This window comes from Xiphophorus hellerii, chromosome 7 (assembly GCF_003331165.1).
Source record: "Xiphophorus hellerii strain 12219 chromosome 7, Xiphophorus_hellerii-4.1, whole genome shotgun sequence".
In the NCBI taxonomy this organism is placed as follows: domain Eukaryota; kingdom Metazoa; phylum Chordata; class Actinopteri; order Cyprinodontiformes; family Poeciliidae; genus Xiphophorus; species Xiphophorus hellerii.
The window spans coordinates 9,411,764-9,426,146 of record NC_045678.1 but is presented as its reverse complement, the minus strand read 5'-3'; the positions used below and the strand labels follow the sequence as shown (position 1 = coordinate 9,426,146).

Below are 14,383 nucleotides of genomic sequence, written 5' to 3'. Positions count from 1 at the left end.
AGTAAATCATTAACAATGAAAAGCCGTGTTATGGGCTCAACACAGTCGGCCTTCCTGCCAATACAACTTCTTTCAACAAACAGCTCATTTTAGTGACAGCTGGCTGAACTCTTGTGGTTGGTAGATATGAATTTAAATGGGCAAAAAAAAAAGATTTTTGTTCAACTTGTTACATTAAATGAAGAACTTAATTTTCTTACCTTACCTAAGCCCTGTACCTTTTCAACTCAAATATAAATAGCTTTAGCTGTCACCCTAACTGTCTGTTTGGACTGTTGCATATTTTGCATTTTTATTTTTCTCCTAAGGCGATTAGATTGAATTTATTTTTACTTTGGCTAATTAAGCTCTTTACATTATAACTACGTTTTCAAAACCTAGAAAAAAGCTTTTACAATATAAGAAAAGCCTATAGACCATATTTATGTATCACTTTGCCTCTGCTTGTTTCGTTTCAGGATTTATTCACACAAATTTGAAAAAAATGAAAAAGCCATATCATTGAGTAGAGATTTCAAGATTAATGATGCTACATTAAGTAGCATTCCAGTTCTTTAAATCCTTCAACTCAACACTTTAAATGAGGGTTTTTTTGACAAACATTTTGTTAAAATCTGATCTCATATCAAGCAAGTTGCTCATTCAAACACCCAGTGTGTTAAGTGAAGACTCTTTACTACCTCCATATATTCAGCTTTGTTGTACACACATTTCTCACTCCAGTGTTTTTTAAGTACATCTTTAAACATTTTACATGCCAATATATGTACATTCAAATTAAAACGCTATAAACAAAAAATATAGACTAGCGCAGCAGCATTCTAGTCAGCAACCGCTAGAAGGCGACATTACATCTTCTCCAACCCGTTTATTTCCTTTTAACACTTCATTTCAATAAATAAAAAAGAAGTGTCTTTACTTCTGCTTTACTTATAGCCTCTAGTTTGTTTTCTATGAAAATCAGAGGATGTCCTGTCAGGTGGTGCTGACGTGATTGTTGATGCAGCAGAAATAATGAGCTGATCCACAGCGTCATCGCCGAGTCTCCTTTTCCATCAAGTCTTTAGCCTCGTTGATCTTTGCAGCGAGATATGGAGAGCCGCCTACAAACAAACATGACTCAGTCTGACCCTTTGACACTTGAAGATATTCAAACAAGCTCAAGAAAACTGATCAACGTAGCATTTAAAATTCAGGATTCCCAACGGTATTGGTGTAAATTTCATTGTGTTGTTCAACTACAGGCAGCTGCTCACAAACTTGTCAGACAGTGACGACGATGCTCAACCAACTCATAGGAGAAAAAGTTAAATTTGACAGTTTCATAGATTACTTTCCTTGTATTACTCTCTTGTGAAAATGCTTGTTTTAGGGTTGGTTTGTAGAGCAGATGGTGTAAAGTTACCTTTATCTGGATGATTTAGGACCATGATCCTCCGATGTGCCTCACGTACTTTGGTCTTTGTGGCAGCTGGGCTGAACACAACACATAAAGGTTATCGCTATTATAACTGGCCTCATGTGTTAGCATGAATGCTAACAGGCTCAAACGCTCACCTGACGCCCAGAATGAGGCCTGCCTCTCGCCTCGACATCTTCTGCTCAAAACCTCCTTTGTAATAAGACGAGAATCCCTGAGAGGACAGAAGATGGTTGGAGCTGGAGTACTGAGACGCACTGGGAAACTGAATTTGTTACTTAGACTTTTCAAGAATTTCCATGACTGCAACAATTTTCGAGCAAACTTTTAAAATATTGCAAAAAAAGCAAAATGAGAAATGCTTATTATGTGTGTTTCCATCTATTGGTTTGGAGCGAATCAACCAGGCTACGCAGAGCGTAATTTCGTCAGATATTAGACACTTAAGCATGTAGTAGAATGCAAACTAACAATTTAATACACATTTTAAAAAATGTAGAGTTCTCCCCTGTGAACTGGAAGTTTGAAATAAACTTTTTCTGAGTTTCTGAGTTTAGTAAGGCAAAGATTCTCCGGAGGATGGGGAAGTTTACTTCATTAGAGCTTGTTCACCCAATGTGTTTCCATTTTCACTTCAGCACATCAACCAAAAACCACTTCAAGCGAGTGTAAAGCTTTTTGCAAAACTGAGGAAGTTATTTTGAATTTTGCCGTTTCCGTCAACCTTCTGTTATGGAATATTTCAAAATGCACATAATAAGTGTTAATGAAAGCACGGTTTACGAGATGAACTTGGACGAAAGACATAATACAGCTTGAAAACAGGGGAATTTTACTGGTTTTTCATTCAGTGAGTGAGAAGCTCAACAAAATATTTAGCTGATCTGAACATCACAGCCACGTTCAGGTAATATTTTGCTTACTGCTGAGGGCATCTTCTTGACCGTTTCAGAGAAAGCCTGCCCCAGGGGCTTCCACAGCTGGAAAGCATAACGGCCTGGGGACAAAAAAAAACAAAAAAATATTTTAAAATAAAAGGCGGTTAAATACCTGCTTGCATTTAACCAATGAAGCTTTCAGCAGCACAGGCATTAGCAGTAAAGGAATAACTCTTAAAGCAGGTAATGTTCATTTCATCCTGGGGAATGAGGTATTTTTACCTGCAAAACCCGCAGCAGCAACACCAAGGCCGACTGCGATCAGAGTCCCTCCCTGTCCACAAGACAAGGTTAAACTGGTAAGTAAACACACCACATGAAGGCTTTGCTACAGTGTGATCCACTTCAGCCTGTAAAAAGGAACCAATCTTTATCACACTATTAAATTCCTAATGTCAGCATCCTAATAACGTTTTAGTGGCTAAAGAGGTACATCAGACGGAGGAGGTGTTTTCTTTATGCCTTCATAAAATAAACGGACTTGTGTAATCACACATCCACCATCAGTTTCCCTAAAAAAAACCATAAACTTCAAATGAACTTCATAAAATTAACGCAGGTTATTAAGTAAGTTAATGAAAGAGGAGAAATGTAATAATAAAAACTTATTAGGCAACGAATAAGTAAAACTATTCAAAGTTCCTACACATTCTTCCTGTCTAGATGTCTTCCTTTTCCACACTCAGATCTGCAGATTTCTCGTTCCGGTTTTAAAGTGGGAATAAAAGACAAACAGCAAAACTGAGTTTGAAACTAATATTTACAATTATGCACATTTTGAGTGTCTGGCTCATTTCCCCAGCCAGAGAAGCTGGTTTCAATCGGCTTTTATTTCTGTCCTTGTTAACAGCAGAGACATTTTTCCAGACTTATCCAGATCTAGAAAACACTTTCATAAAACTTTAAAGACTGCAAAGTAATCCTGACTATTACTCTGAATACCCTCAAACACGTCCAGCATGCTGCACAATGCCATATGACAGAGTTTAATCATGCTTCAATGAGTAAATTACGATTTAGTCTGGAAATAAACATTACATCATTTATACTTAAGCAGTTTATAGCAAGACTGATTACTGAATGTTATTTTTCATGAGATGCACTCAGTTTATGACTTAATATTTAAGGTTACGACACAAACATGCATTATAACCTTCAAGAGTCATTAATGTAAAATAAATAAAAAATAATACGTTTCCTCATTAAGAACTAGGTAGTAATTTTGCACCAAGCAGACTCTCCCCGCTGAATTAAAGCTGCCTCTCCTGAACTCACGTTTCTGACGTAACCGAGTTTGACGCCGTTGGCGGTCACCGCGGCGGTTACCAGCTCAGACTTTTGTCATTAAATCTCACTATATTCATCTGACAGACGCTGAAAAGCTCACCGACCACAACCCGGACACTTACCAACCGTCTGTCTATCTCTGCGTCATTCCTAACATTTGTTTTAGGGGAATATTCGGCATATCGCATAGTTTCATCCATCGCCGCTGCGCCGGTGGTCGCCATGTTGCCTCCCTGACGTCACGCCAAGTATTGCGTATCCGCTCTTTCCTTTCAAAATAAAATGCAACGTGTTTGTGGTCACTTCCTGCTAGTGCGCAAACCGTCCTAAAGTGATTCCGTTCCTTTTTTTGGGGCCTGCCATGCAAAGCAATGGCAGGAACCTATTGCTATTGTCGGAGAAAGTGTTTCTTTATTCTTTATTTTTCTTCCGTAACCGTTAATGCGGCTCATACCGCTGGGTGCACACCTACAAATGAGGTATCAAAACGTGCAGAAAATTCACGCCATTCCAGCTATTACTTCTGGTGGGATTTGGGCTTAACGTGGCGACATAATTCGCAAAAAACTACGAAAAAAACCCCATTATAAGTCAATGGGAAAAATCCTAGAAATACCCTATTTTTGAGGATTTTCTGTGTCGTCACAAATTCACCTAGAAATGCCATTCAAATTTCATTTTGTAGATACGTCTGTGATCTCTTCGAAAGTGAAGACGGCTCGTCGATACCAGTTACGGTTTGTCCACAATTTGCCTCTAAGCGACCCAAAGTTTCTCATTTTTCCTAAAGTTAGAGTGCGTCTCTGGCTGCTTAGAGTGAGAGATGAAGACAACTTTTTCAGCCCAAATCATTTTTGAAATCGCCATCACGCCCACAAATATCGCACGATTAGTATCACAATCGGTCCTGACATTGATACGCCTGTCTGCTCCGGTAAAATGTTTTCGAAATTTATCTAGACCGTACGGTTTTCTGTCACGGTGCTTCAGAGCAAAGTCATGCGACAGGATTTTCTGAGGCTGTCTGAGGCTCTCTCCCATGTATTTGAATAGAATTTCAGATCTGGGCACAACATTTCTTTCTCTCATCACTGTAAATGCTCTGAGTGAGGTACAGATATGAATCTCGGGACTATCGCAGAAGACACATTGCCCTCTCATACGCTCAAAACGCTTTTCGAATATGTATTACGGTTCCCGAACAAGAAGGATTTGTTTCCAATGCTTTTTTTCAGTAAACCGTGTTGGCTCAAACACACAATTGTGTGTTTGAGCATGTATGACTCACAGCTCACACCTGCTGAGACCATTATTTACCATGGCAACGGAACTCAAGAGGCTGTTGGCTGCTGATTTGGACTACAAATACGCATCGCTGTAGTTCTATCTATCCTCAGTTGAAACAGATCAGGACTGAGAACTGGCCTTTAGAACTACCCGCTGCTATGGGCTGTATATAACTGATTTAACTCAGTAACTGTTACACATGGGATTATTTTGGAACTTTAAAATTAAGCATACTGAAAATTTCAAAATAAAAGCCTTGAATATTTTACATGACGTAATTGCTCTTTTTGGCCGTATATGACTTTTTCATCCAAAGCAATGTTACACATGGGATTAGTTCGGAACTTTAAAATGGAGCATAATAATAATTTCAAAATAAAAGCCTTGAATATTTTTACATCAGGTAATTGCTGTTTTTGGCTTTATGTGACTTTTTCATCCAAAGCACTGTTACACATGGGATTAGTTTGGAACTTTAAAATTAAGCATACTGAAAATTTCAAAATAAAAGCCTTGAATATTTTTACATCAGCTACTTGTGTTTTGAGCATTATATAACTATTTTAACCCAAGGACTATTACGCATGGGATTAGTTTGGCCCTTTGAAATGAAGTTTAACAAAACTTCCAAAATAAAAGCCTTGACAACATTTTAAATCGTACTGAATGGTGCACGTCCGCCTCGCTTAACGTTCTTGTGGTTCTCCGCGTGCCACTGATTACGTTGCGGCGTTCTTTAGCGTCGACGCCAATTTGTGGCGTGACGACGCCGGGCCCAAGCCCGACGGGCGCGCCTTGGCAGGCCCCGGCTAAATTTCTTCAGAAATTTTGTTTTTCTAGTTTCCTGTTGATGTGCTCTTGTGCAAGAGACTTTGGAGCAGCTTCTTCTGACTTGTTTTCGTTTTTCTTTTTTTAAAATCACATATAATAATCATTTTCACCGATTGAATTAAATGAAAACAAAGAACAAGTACAGACTTCCAAGAAAAAAATTAAATATAAAAGCAACCAAGCAGACTAAATGAATTAACAATGAAAAATTAAATCAAAACTTAATTTACTAAAATTCAGCCATTAAATAAGACAATCATCTCTAATGGAAAATATATACACAAATAGTAATAACAATATAAATAGAACTGATTTTTCTTTTTCATTTTACCTTTTTGTATCAATTGTAAAAAATAAAGGAAAAAAATTTAAAAACTGAAAGCAAGAACAAAAGGTATCTATTATGCCATTCTGAATTTGTCAAAAGTCTGAGAGAAAAATAAAACTTCCACACTGATGTTCTAAAAAAACTGCAAGTGAGAGAGAAAAAACTTTTAATTCATTTTAAAGTTTCCACTTTATGTAATGGTATTTAATTCTCATTAATTTCAGTACTATTTTAACATCTCACTCTCTTTATTTCTTACATTTTTATCAAGGAATCAATTTTAATGTAAAATACTAAAGAGCCAGAAACTGAATGTCCTCTTAATATTCTACACTTTGCCTTTTCTATGTGAGGAAGATAAAAATCTTCACTTTTGCACAAACACTGCCTGTCGGACTTTCAAGGATGTATCTAGGAGCTACGTGGGAATATGGATACCTATACCAGATACCTTATAACATCTTCAGTCATATTTAGCTAATTTGCACATAGAAATTTGTTGAAGGCTGAAGCATTTTTAGGAAAGAATTTATGGGTTTTATTTTTCATTGAGGCACCTTTGAAGAGTGTTGCTTCATCTAATATAAATATGTTGAGCATCTCCTAAATTGCAAGTAGAAAAAATAAAAACATTTAGCATGTATGGTATTAGAAATTGTAAATTCAGAAGATGAAGATTTCTAAGGGATTGAAGGAAAGTTATTAAAAATACTGTTTAATTTACCTTTATTATAGTTAAAGTCATAATTTAAGAAGAATGTGCTGGATTACCTTTTTAATTTATTTCAGACGACTGAATATTCCGGTTTCATCACTGAACAATTAATAATCACTTAAGAATCTGCAGTTTAGATATTACAAAGTGTTGAGATAAAGCGTTCTCCAGGATAATGAAATGTAGGAAGAAATATTTCAATTCAGGCAAAATTATCAGATGATTAAGCAGCAATAATTTTAGTTCAAATTCAATAGTTCAATGAGTCTTTAATGTTTTATTATTAGTTTTTTTCCCCACTGAAGACATTTTCTATCTGTTGAAACCTCAAACATTTTTATCACATATTTTATTTATGTAAAATAACATTTATTTATTTATTTTTATTTGGTGGAAGCTTTTACATGCTAAACAAAGTGAATAGATCTCCAACTTAAAAAAAAATAATAATTTGTTACATGTAGTCTAATTGTGTTTGTCAAATTTACATTATGTTTGCTTAACATGGCAACTTTATAAACTTAATAAATTGACTTGGATAAACTTAAGTTGATTACTTGCAACAAATTAACTCGATCTTTTTAAGTTGGATCAACTGTTTTCTTTTTCCAGTGCAGCATCTTAACTTGTTAAATTGCAATGACTATTGTGATTTCTGCTATTTCTCTTATTATAGCTGCTTTTTGAGCTGGAAAACTAGAAAAATCCAAAATTGAATTTGACGAGTTGATAATTTATTTAATAAAAAAGTTCAACCTTTTGGTAATCCTTATCTAATTGGTTCAAACGTAAAAAGATTTCACTTTTAAATGTTACCTTTCATTAACTGCGTGCTATTGTTAATTTATAGCCGATGACATGCTGCTTTTCGATGAAAGCAGGAAACCGGGGGCGGTGATTGATACACAGCGGAGGGGAAGTTGGAAATTAGGTCTAGGCCTGTGTGTTTCTTATCACAGCACTTATTCTAAGAGTTTTAAAAGTCTGTGGCAGATTATTGCAAAGATAAACCGACAGACAAGCAGAAATATTTCCGTCTGGTTCAAAGTTTGGTTTTCTGCTTCTGTGAACCATCATAAAACTTTTCACTGCCTGACAAACAACAAAAACAAAGAAATCAGGAGATGAGAAAGATTTATCTGACATTCACGTGTACGAATACAGTGGATGTCAGATAAATCTTTCTCATCTCAAGTTTCTTTTTTGTTTGCAACCCTGCAGCAAAGAATAACATCGATAAATTAATTTTATTTTTTGCTGCGGGGTGCGTCTTTCATTAGATATTAGCTGAAATTGCTGGAATGTTTTAGAAAAAGTTGCAACAACAATATTCTAAATCATCAATAGTCTGACACTTTGTTAAAACCTCCAACCTTGTTGGTTGTCCCTGTTTTAGATTTCCAGTTTTTGCTTTCAAATCATAACCTACGTTTTCAGATAAAAATATCAACTTTATAATAATTATCAATTTAAAACTGAATGCAGCCTGATGCACTTATTATTTTGTTCTTCATTTTTTTGTTTTCAAAAGAAGTCTTTTATATCGTCAACCTAATTTTAATATCAGAAAAAGATGATCTGAGTGAACGCCACAAGCGGTTTTCAAAAGATGTTTTCAATTTTTAAGAAAAAAAAAAGATATACGAACCAACGTGATCTCAACAAGGTCTTGTAGCCTCAGATCACTTAATGCTGTGATCTGAATAACATTCGATTCAAAGCACACCAGCAAATCCACCTCTGAAAAAGATTGAGCAGCAGTAGGTTTTGAAGTGGGGCCTCCAAGTCCAGGTTTAAATCCTAATAAGATTAATCAGGTCGCTCATTCTACAAACTTCTTCAGTCTTGCTAAATTAAAGGAAGTCCACAAAATTTCCCCCACAGTGATGCAAAACACTCAGTTGATTTCAGCTGTTGCCATCAAGGGAAAACAAAATAGAGCCAGGTCTGTTGGATAGCTTTTCCCCCTAATAAATGGAAGCATTTTGTATTTTTGTCTGACAATAACATCTGCTTGATGGTCTGAAACTCCGTAACAAAAAAACAAATCTGCAGAGGTACAAAGGGTTTCACGGTGCTGTGAAACAGTATTTAAAATAACTCAACCTGATACATTTTTATCAAACCAACAAACCCAACTGGAACAGATTCCACGCTCCATGATTGTCTTGTAAACTAATTTGTACGTGTGTGAAAATCAACCCAAAGCAATATCCTTGCCAACATTTTAAGTTCGCTCCCATGCGGTGTTAACCTTCTCATATCAGAACCAAAGGCTCTGATATGAATAAAATGTGTTTTTTTTTACACATACATAAATTAAAATCATGATTAAAATTACAAAATAGCTCCTCGCCTCAAAGATTTCTGTACATTTCATAGAATAACCAACTAGAATTTAAACTAGTTTTCCTTCTTAAAACTCCATGTAAAAGTTATATCAAGTATCATCATTACAATATTCAGTTTATATTCTCGCATGCCAGAAATGCACCACAAAACGGCTCATTTGCAGAGCCGTTATCAAGCCGAGGAGAAAGCAGGATGTTGACTTTTTTTGTGTGGGGGTTTTCTTGAAGAAACCAGTATACAGAAAAACAGTTTTGCATATAAAACTGCAAACCAAAAAAAGTCCACCTTGTTGAGCAGACTCCTGTCTGATGGTGCTGCTTACCATGTCTGTGGGTGTGTCTAGTGCACAGTAAGAGTCTTTGCAAGTTGTTGGTGCTGCACAGCCTACAGCTAAACGGGTCACGATGGAGAAAAAGCACATTCACGTCCGACACAGCAGACTTTCCAATTCTGTTAATTTAAGGAACTGCAGAGGTGAGTTCAGTTCAGACCAACAACCTGGTGTTGCTTCTGGTGTCTTGACTGTAATCTTCCCTCTGTTCAGGTTCAGAGAGTCGTTTCCACCTGAGCGTTATTCTGTTCTTCGGAGTGTTCAGCATCTGCCTGCTCATCGGACTGCTGGTCGCCAACGCTCAGTGTGAGTCTGCTTAGAAACCTGAAACTATCACAACGTGTCCATCCAACTAAAGCTTTCATTAATTCAATGATTGTTAAAGACTCTTTGGACTTCTTGCTCAACACATGAAGTCAGAAAAAATATCTTGTTTATTTTTAAAGCACAACATTTTTGCCAAAAATTGAGGTTTTTGCCTAAAACATCTTTTGGAAAGAAAGTGGTGGTAATTTTTCTTTTCTTTTTTTTGCCATAAAATTACATAGGCTATTATTTTAGGATGGTGGCAATTTTCAATTATTATTTAAGTATATGATGGTAAGTTTAATATTTGATATTTGGAAGTTTCTAGAAATATAAGTAAGTAAGCTTTTAATTTTTATGATTAAACTAATGTATATGAAGGAGGGACTAAACAGAAAGTAACTATTCATAAATAGAAATCACATACGTACAGATAAGTCTATAATTGATACTACACCTTGCACAAAGGGTTAAAAGTAATTTTTGAATATTTCTATGTAATACTGAGGTTTTGCAGTGGGCCAATCAGAGTCCTGATCTGAATCCAATGCAGAATCTTTGGAAGGATCTTTAGATTAGGGTAATGGCAAAGAGGTCTTCCAAGGTCAAAGACTTACCAGAAAAAAGATCAACAATTATACAAAGTGTCACCTGATGTGTTGCAATAACAATACAGATTTTTCATTTGATTACTAAGTACGGTATAAATAATTTCTATGCCAGTTTATAATGTATATAATGTTTTTGGGGTTGTATTGTTTTGGTTAACAACTTTCCTGAAACAAAGCCAAATGAGAGTCCAGTCAGGACATTGTTGTGTCTTTGTCGTCTTTTTCTCAGTAAAAATCTATTTTCCTTATGAATTACAGACAACAACACCAAACGGCAACTGACTGAGGATCTCCAGGTCTTGACAAAGACCCTTGCCGCCAGAATTTTAGAAACAAGACAGCTGAAAATAACGCTTGATGAGAAATCTACAGAACTAAACAGAGCTCTGTCTGCACAGAGTGAGCCTTCACAATTTATGTTCTCACAGCCTTGAAGAAGTCACATTTAGTGTTAAATTCAAAGCTCTTCTGATATCTTTCTTATCTCACATCTTTTTTATTTATTTATTTCAGACAGTGACTCCAAATGTAATGCAAATGAGGAACTCCAGAGTGATCTGACTGAACGTCTCCTCGCCTGCAATGAATCGCTTTTCAACATAACCAAAGAAAGAGACCTGCTGAACAACCGGCTTATTGAGTCTCTTAAAGAGGGGATCGATGAAGGATTGTCTGAGCAGAGTAAGCCCTGAACACCACACACTATTTTTTATTTAATAAAAAAAATATTGATAGGGTAGGTATTTCTGTATTACTTTTAAAATATAAACATATGATCCAAAAACCCATGTGGTGTTGATTCATTTTTTTGTTTCAACTTTCAAGCTGTTTTTTCTGATCTATTTTCAGATAACTCCATGTTTAATACGACAGAAGAAAATGAGCTCTCCGCACTTTTAGTCAATCTGACAGCGTCTTGCCCAGAAAGTGAGAAAAAAAACTCTCTTTCCTATCCATTGAAAAAGACCTGCTGAACGCTAAGCTTGGTGAAACGACTGAAGAGTTGCTCCGGTTTCGCAATTTGTTTGAAAGGAAGTCTTTAGTTTTCTTTGGTAAAGATGGCTGAAGTGAAGTTAAAGTCAAGACAAAATTGGTTCAAATTATCCTAAGATAAATTGAAGACTTTTAAATATGCGTCCATGTAGGAATTTGTGGCATTTACAAATGTGAAATGCTTTACATTAAAATAAAACATTGTTCTAACAATATAGCAAAAGATTACGTCAGTCCAATATTTATACTGTGCTGGCAGAAAAAAAAGTAATATGTATTTTATAATAAGATGATAGGTAGTATATTGTACCGACAAAGACATAGTGTTAGTACAATAATATTTTCATGCCACAATTTGACAAAGCTATTTTTCGTTTGCTCTATGCTTCCTACGATCAAGACTATCATTCCTTGTGGCCCGCATATAAACAGTCTGAACATTTTTTAGTGATATTTCACAATGAAAAAGAAGCATTTAAAATTGACCTTCATAAGAATTTAAAACCATCTGAACTTGATTCTCTTCTTCCAGACGCCACATGTCCTGGCGATTGGTTGAAGTTCAATTGTTCTTGTTACCAAATCTCTGGTAATGGCTCCTGGGATGAAGGCAGAGAGGACTGCATGAGAAAAGGAGGAGATCTGGTGGTGATAAATGATCCTGAGGAGCAGGTGATGAGAGGTTTTAGAGGGACACCACCGATTAAGTTTATAAAAAGAGAAATTAAAATTATGATATGTAATGCAGTCAACAGGCATGTTGTTTTGTATCTTCTGTATAGTATTATGTAAAGGTAAAATCCTCAACTAGATTTTCCACTGACAAGGAGTTTCCTCTAAAACATTTAAATGAATATTTAGCAATAATTTAAGTGATCAGTCGTACAATATTTGAAGTAAGGTAATAGAGCAAGAATTAAAAAAAAAAAACTAAATTAATTATCAAAGCTAAAAGAAACCTTTTTATGTCGACATTTTACAGAATTTTCTTGCTAAATACGAGCAGGAAGCATGGATTGGTTTGAGCGACAGAGAAACTGAGGGATCCTGGCTGTGGGTTGACGGAACCGCTCTGAGTTTCATGTAAGGATCCAGTCTTTTACTCAGCGCCAACAGTGACTCTGGATGTTGTTTACTTTAGTTTGCAACATGGTTTTTTGCACAAACACTTCATATTTGACAAGTTATGTTATCAAATATGAAGTGAATATGAGCAAGAAGTTAGATCACATTAAATTTAAGTAATTTAAGTATTTCATTTGAATAAGTCGCAGCCTCAAAACCTTTGAATTTGATTTTTTTAGCATCATTATTAAGTTTATTATCTGATCTGATTAAACATTTTACCCCCAATATCTATCAGTTATTTATTATTGATACTAAAAAATAAATGTGATGTATATTTTTGAAAACTCAAAAGCTTCACAATGCAGTAGAATTACATTTGAATGGCATAACAAGTCGCTCATCAATAATAATAATGATCAGGACCCTGCAGTCTCTCTTTTCTGTCTTTTTTTTTTTAAGAGATTTAGATTTCTTTTTTTATTTTCCAAACAGAAGTTTCTGCTGGACATTCACAGCTTGGTGCTCCAACACAGGTTATTTCAGTCTAAGACAGACAGACGGACGGATCCCAGATCAATACCTGATATTGGATCATGACCCCTTTGACCTTTATTTTTTGCTCTTTGAGTGGTGTTGCATTGGTAGTGTTAAGCTGTTCATTTTCTTTAACGTTCTTATTATGAACTGCTCATGTTCAGAAACTCAAGAGTCCAATCGATGTGTCTTTGTGTCGTGTTTGAGGTGAGATCTAAGTTGGCAGTGAGGATGCACCTGAAGTTTATGTAAAATTTTAAGAATTTCAAGGTTTATTTAGTTGGTAAAACAGATTTTTTTTTTTAAAAATGGTTGCGTCTCAATGTTTTCTTCATCTGACTGCTTCTTAACTTGTCAAAATCTGAGGACACAAGACAATACGGGTTAGAAAACCACAGTTACAACTCCGACACAAACCTAATTATTGTAGGCTACAAATGATTAAAATTAAATCCTAAAGCTTTTTACTCCTTTATTCCAGGTCCTGGGGAATCAATCAGCCTGATAATGGTGGTGGAGACCCATTATGGGGTGAGGAGGACTGTGCACATATCACACAATTTGACGGCGCACAGTGGAATGATATGTCATGTAATGCTACCAAATGGTGGATTTGTGAAAAAATACCAACCATGTTTGCTCCATAAGTTTTGAAAATGATTTATTTTTATTCTTCGGCAACCAAGCATACATTACCGTGTGTAACTCACCTGTTACAAAATTGCAAACAATGAACTGTATCGACATACACAAGGGCTTTTTTTTTTCTTCCACCAACAGAAAAAGTATTTTCACTTTGCTTACTTTGCTAGCTCAGTTAAGATTAGGAAATGTTTAAGTTGCTAGAAGTCACTCGCGGCTCCTTTTCATTATGTGTATAAATAAAAGTTCTTGAATCCAAATTCTTCTCTGTTGCTGAATAAATTCTGACTTTTAGTGCGCCACACATATGTTTTCTTTTTAGCAGAAATACAACTTTAAAAGCTGCAGTGTTTGTGAACACAGAGTGAGGCAGATAAATAAAAGCGTCCGCCAAGTGTCACAGTGAGAGCTGGAAGGAAACGATTTGGGCTCTGTCTGAAATCACATGCACAAGCCCTCTCATGTAAAATATTAACGGACGAAAAAAAGATTTGTAATTGACTTTGAACCAAACAATTTACTTCACGTTTATATCGAATATGTGAATTTTGCATTGGCAAATTTGCTGAAGTCAGTTTGGTGTTATTTCCACATGCATGGTGATTGGACTCAAAAATGAAACAGCGTTGACAGGTTTACAGTCTAACAGTAATAGTTTGATCCATTGGTGGATTTATTCATTAAGCAATTTTTCTCTAATGTTCACTGGGACATCATTTTCTGCAATTGTTATATCTGGA

At 35.7% G+C, this 14,383-nt stretch overlaps 2 protein-coding genes across 2 annotated transcripts; one reads left to right on the top strand and one right to left on the bottom strand.

The window, feature by feature from the left end:
• Positions 1-444: 444 nt before the first annotated feature.
• On the bottom strand, positions 445-3,895 carry dnajc15 (DnaJ (Hsp40) homolog, subfamily C, member 15). Its single transcript, XM_032568106.1, has 6 exons — positions 3,768-3,895; positions 2,581-2,632; positions 2,344-2,417; positions 1,558-1,634; positions 1,406-1,476; positions 445-1,103 (listed from the first exon to the last, which is right to left on the bottom strand). The coding sequence occupies exons 1-6, from the start codon at positions 3,867-3,869 to the stop codon at positions 1,033-1,035; spliced, it is 447 nt and encodes a 148-aa protein (XP_032423997.1). The 5' UTR covers positions 3,870-3,895; the 3' UTR covers positions 445-1,032.
• A 5,543-nt stretch (positions 3,896-9,438) lies between these two features.
• Positions 9,439-14,148, top strand: LOC116722618 (asialoglycoprotein receptor 1-like). The gene is made up of 8 exons (XM_032566784.1): positions 9,439-9,632; positions 9,703-9,795; positions 10,665-10,805; positions 10,920-11,087; positions 11,256-11,333; positions 11,932-12,071; positions 12,382-12,482; positions 13,483-14,148. Exons 1-8 carry the CDS (start codon positions 9,563-9,565, stop codon positions 13,646-13,648), a joined length of 957 nt encoding a protein of 318 aa, XP_032422675.1. The 5' UTR covers positions 9,439-9,562; the 3' UTR covers positions 13,649-14,148.
• The last annotated feature ends 235 nt before the right edge of the window (positions 14,149-14,383 follow it).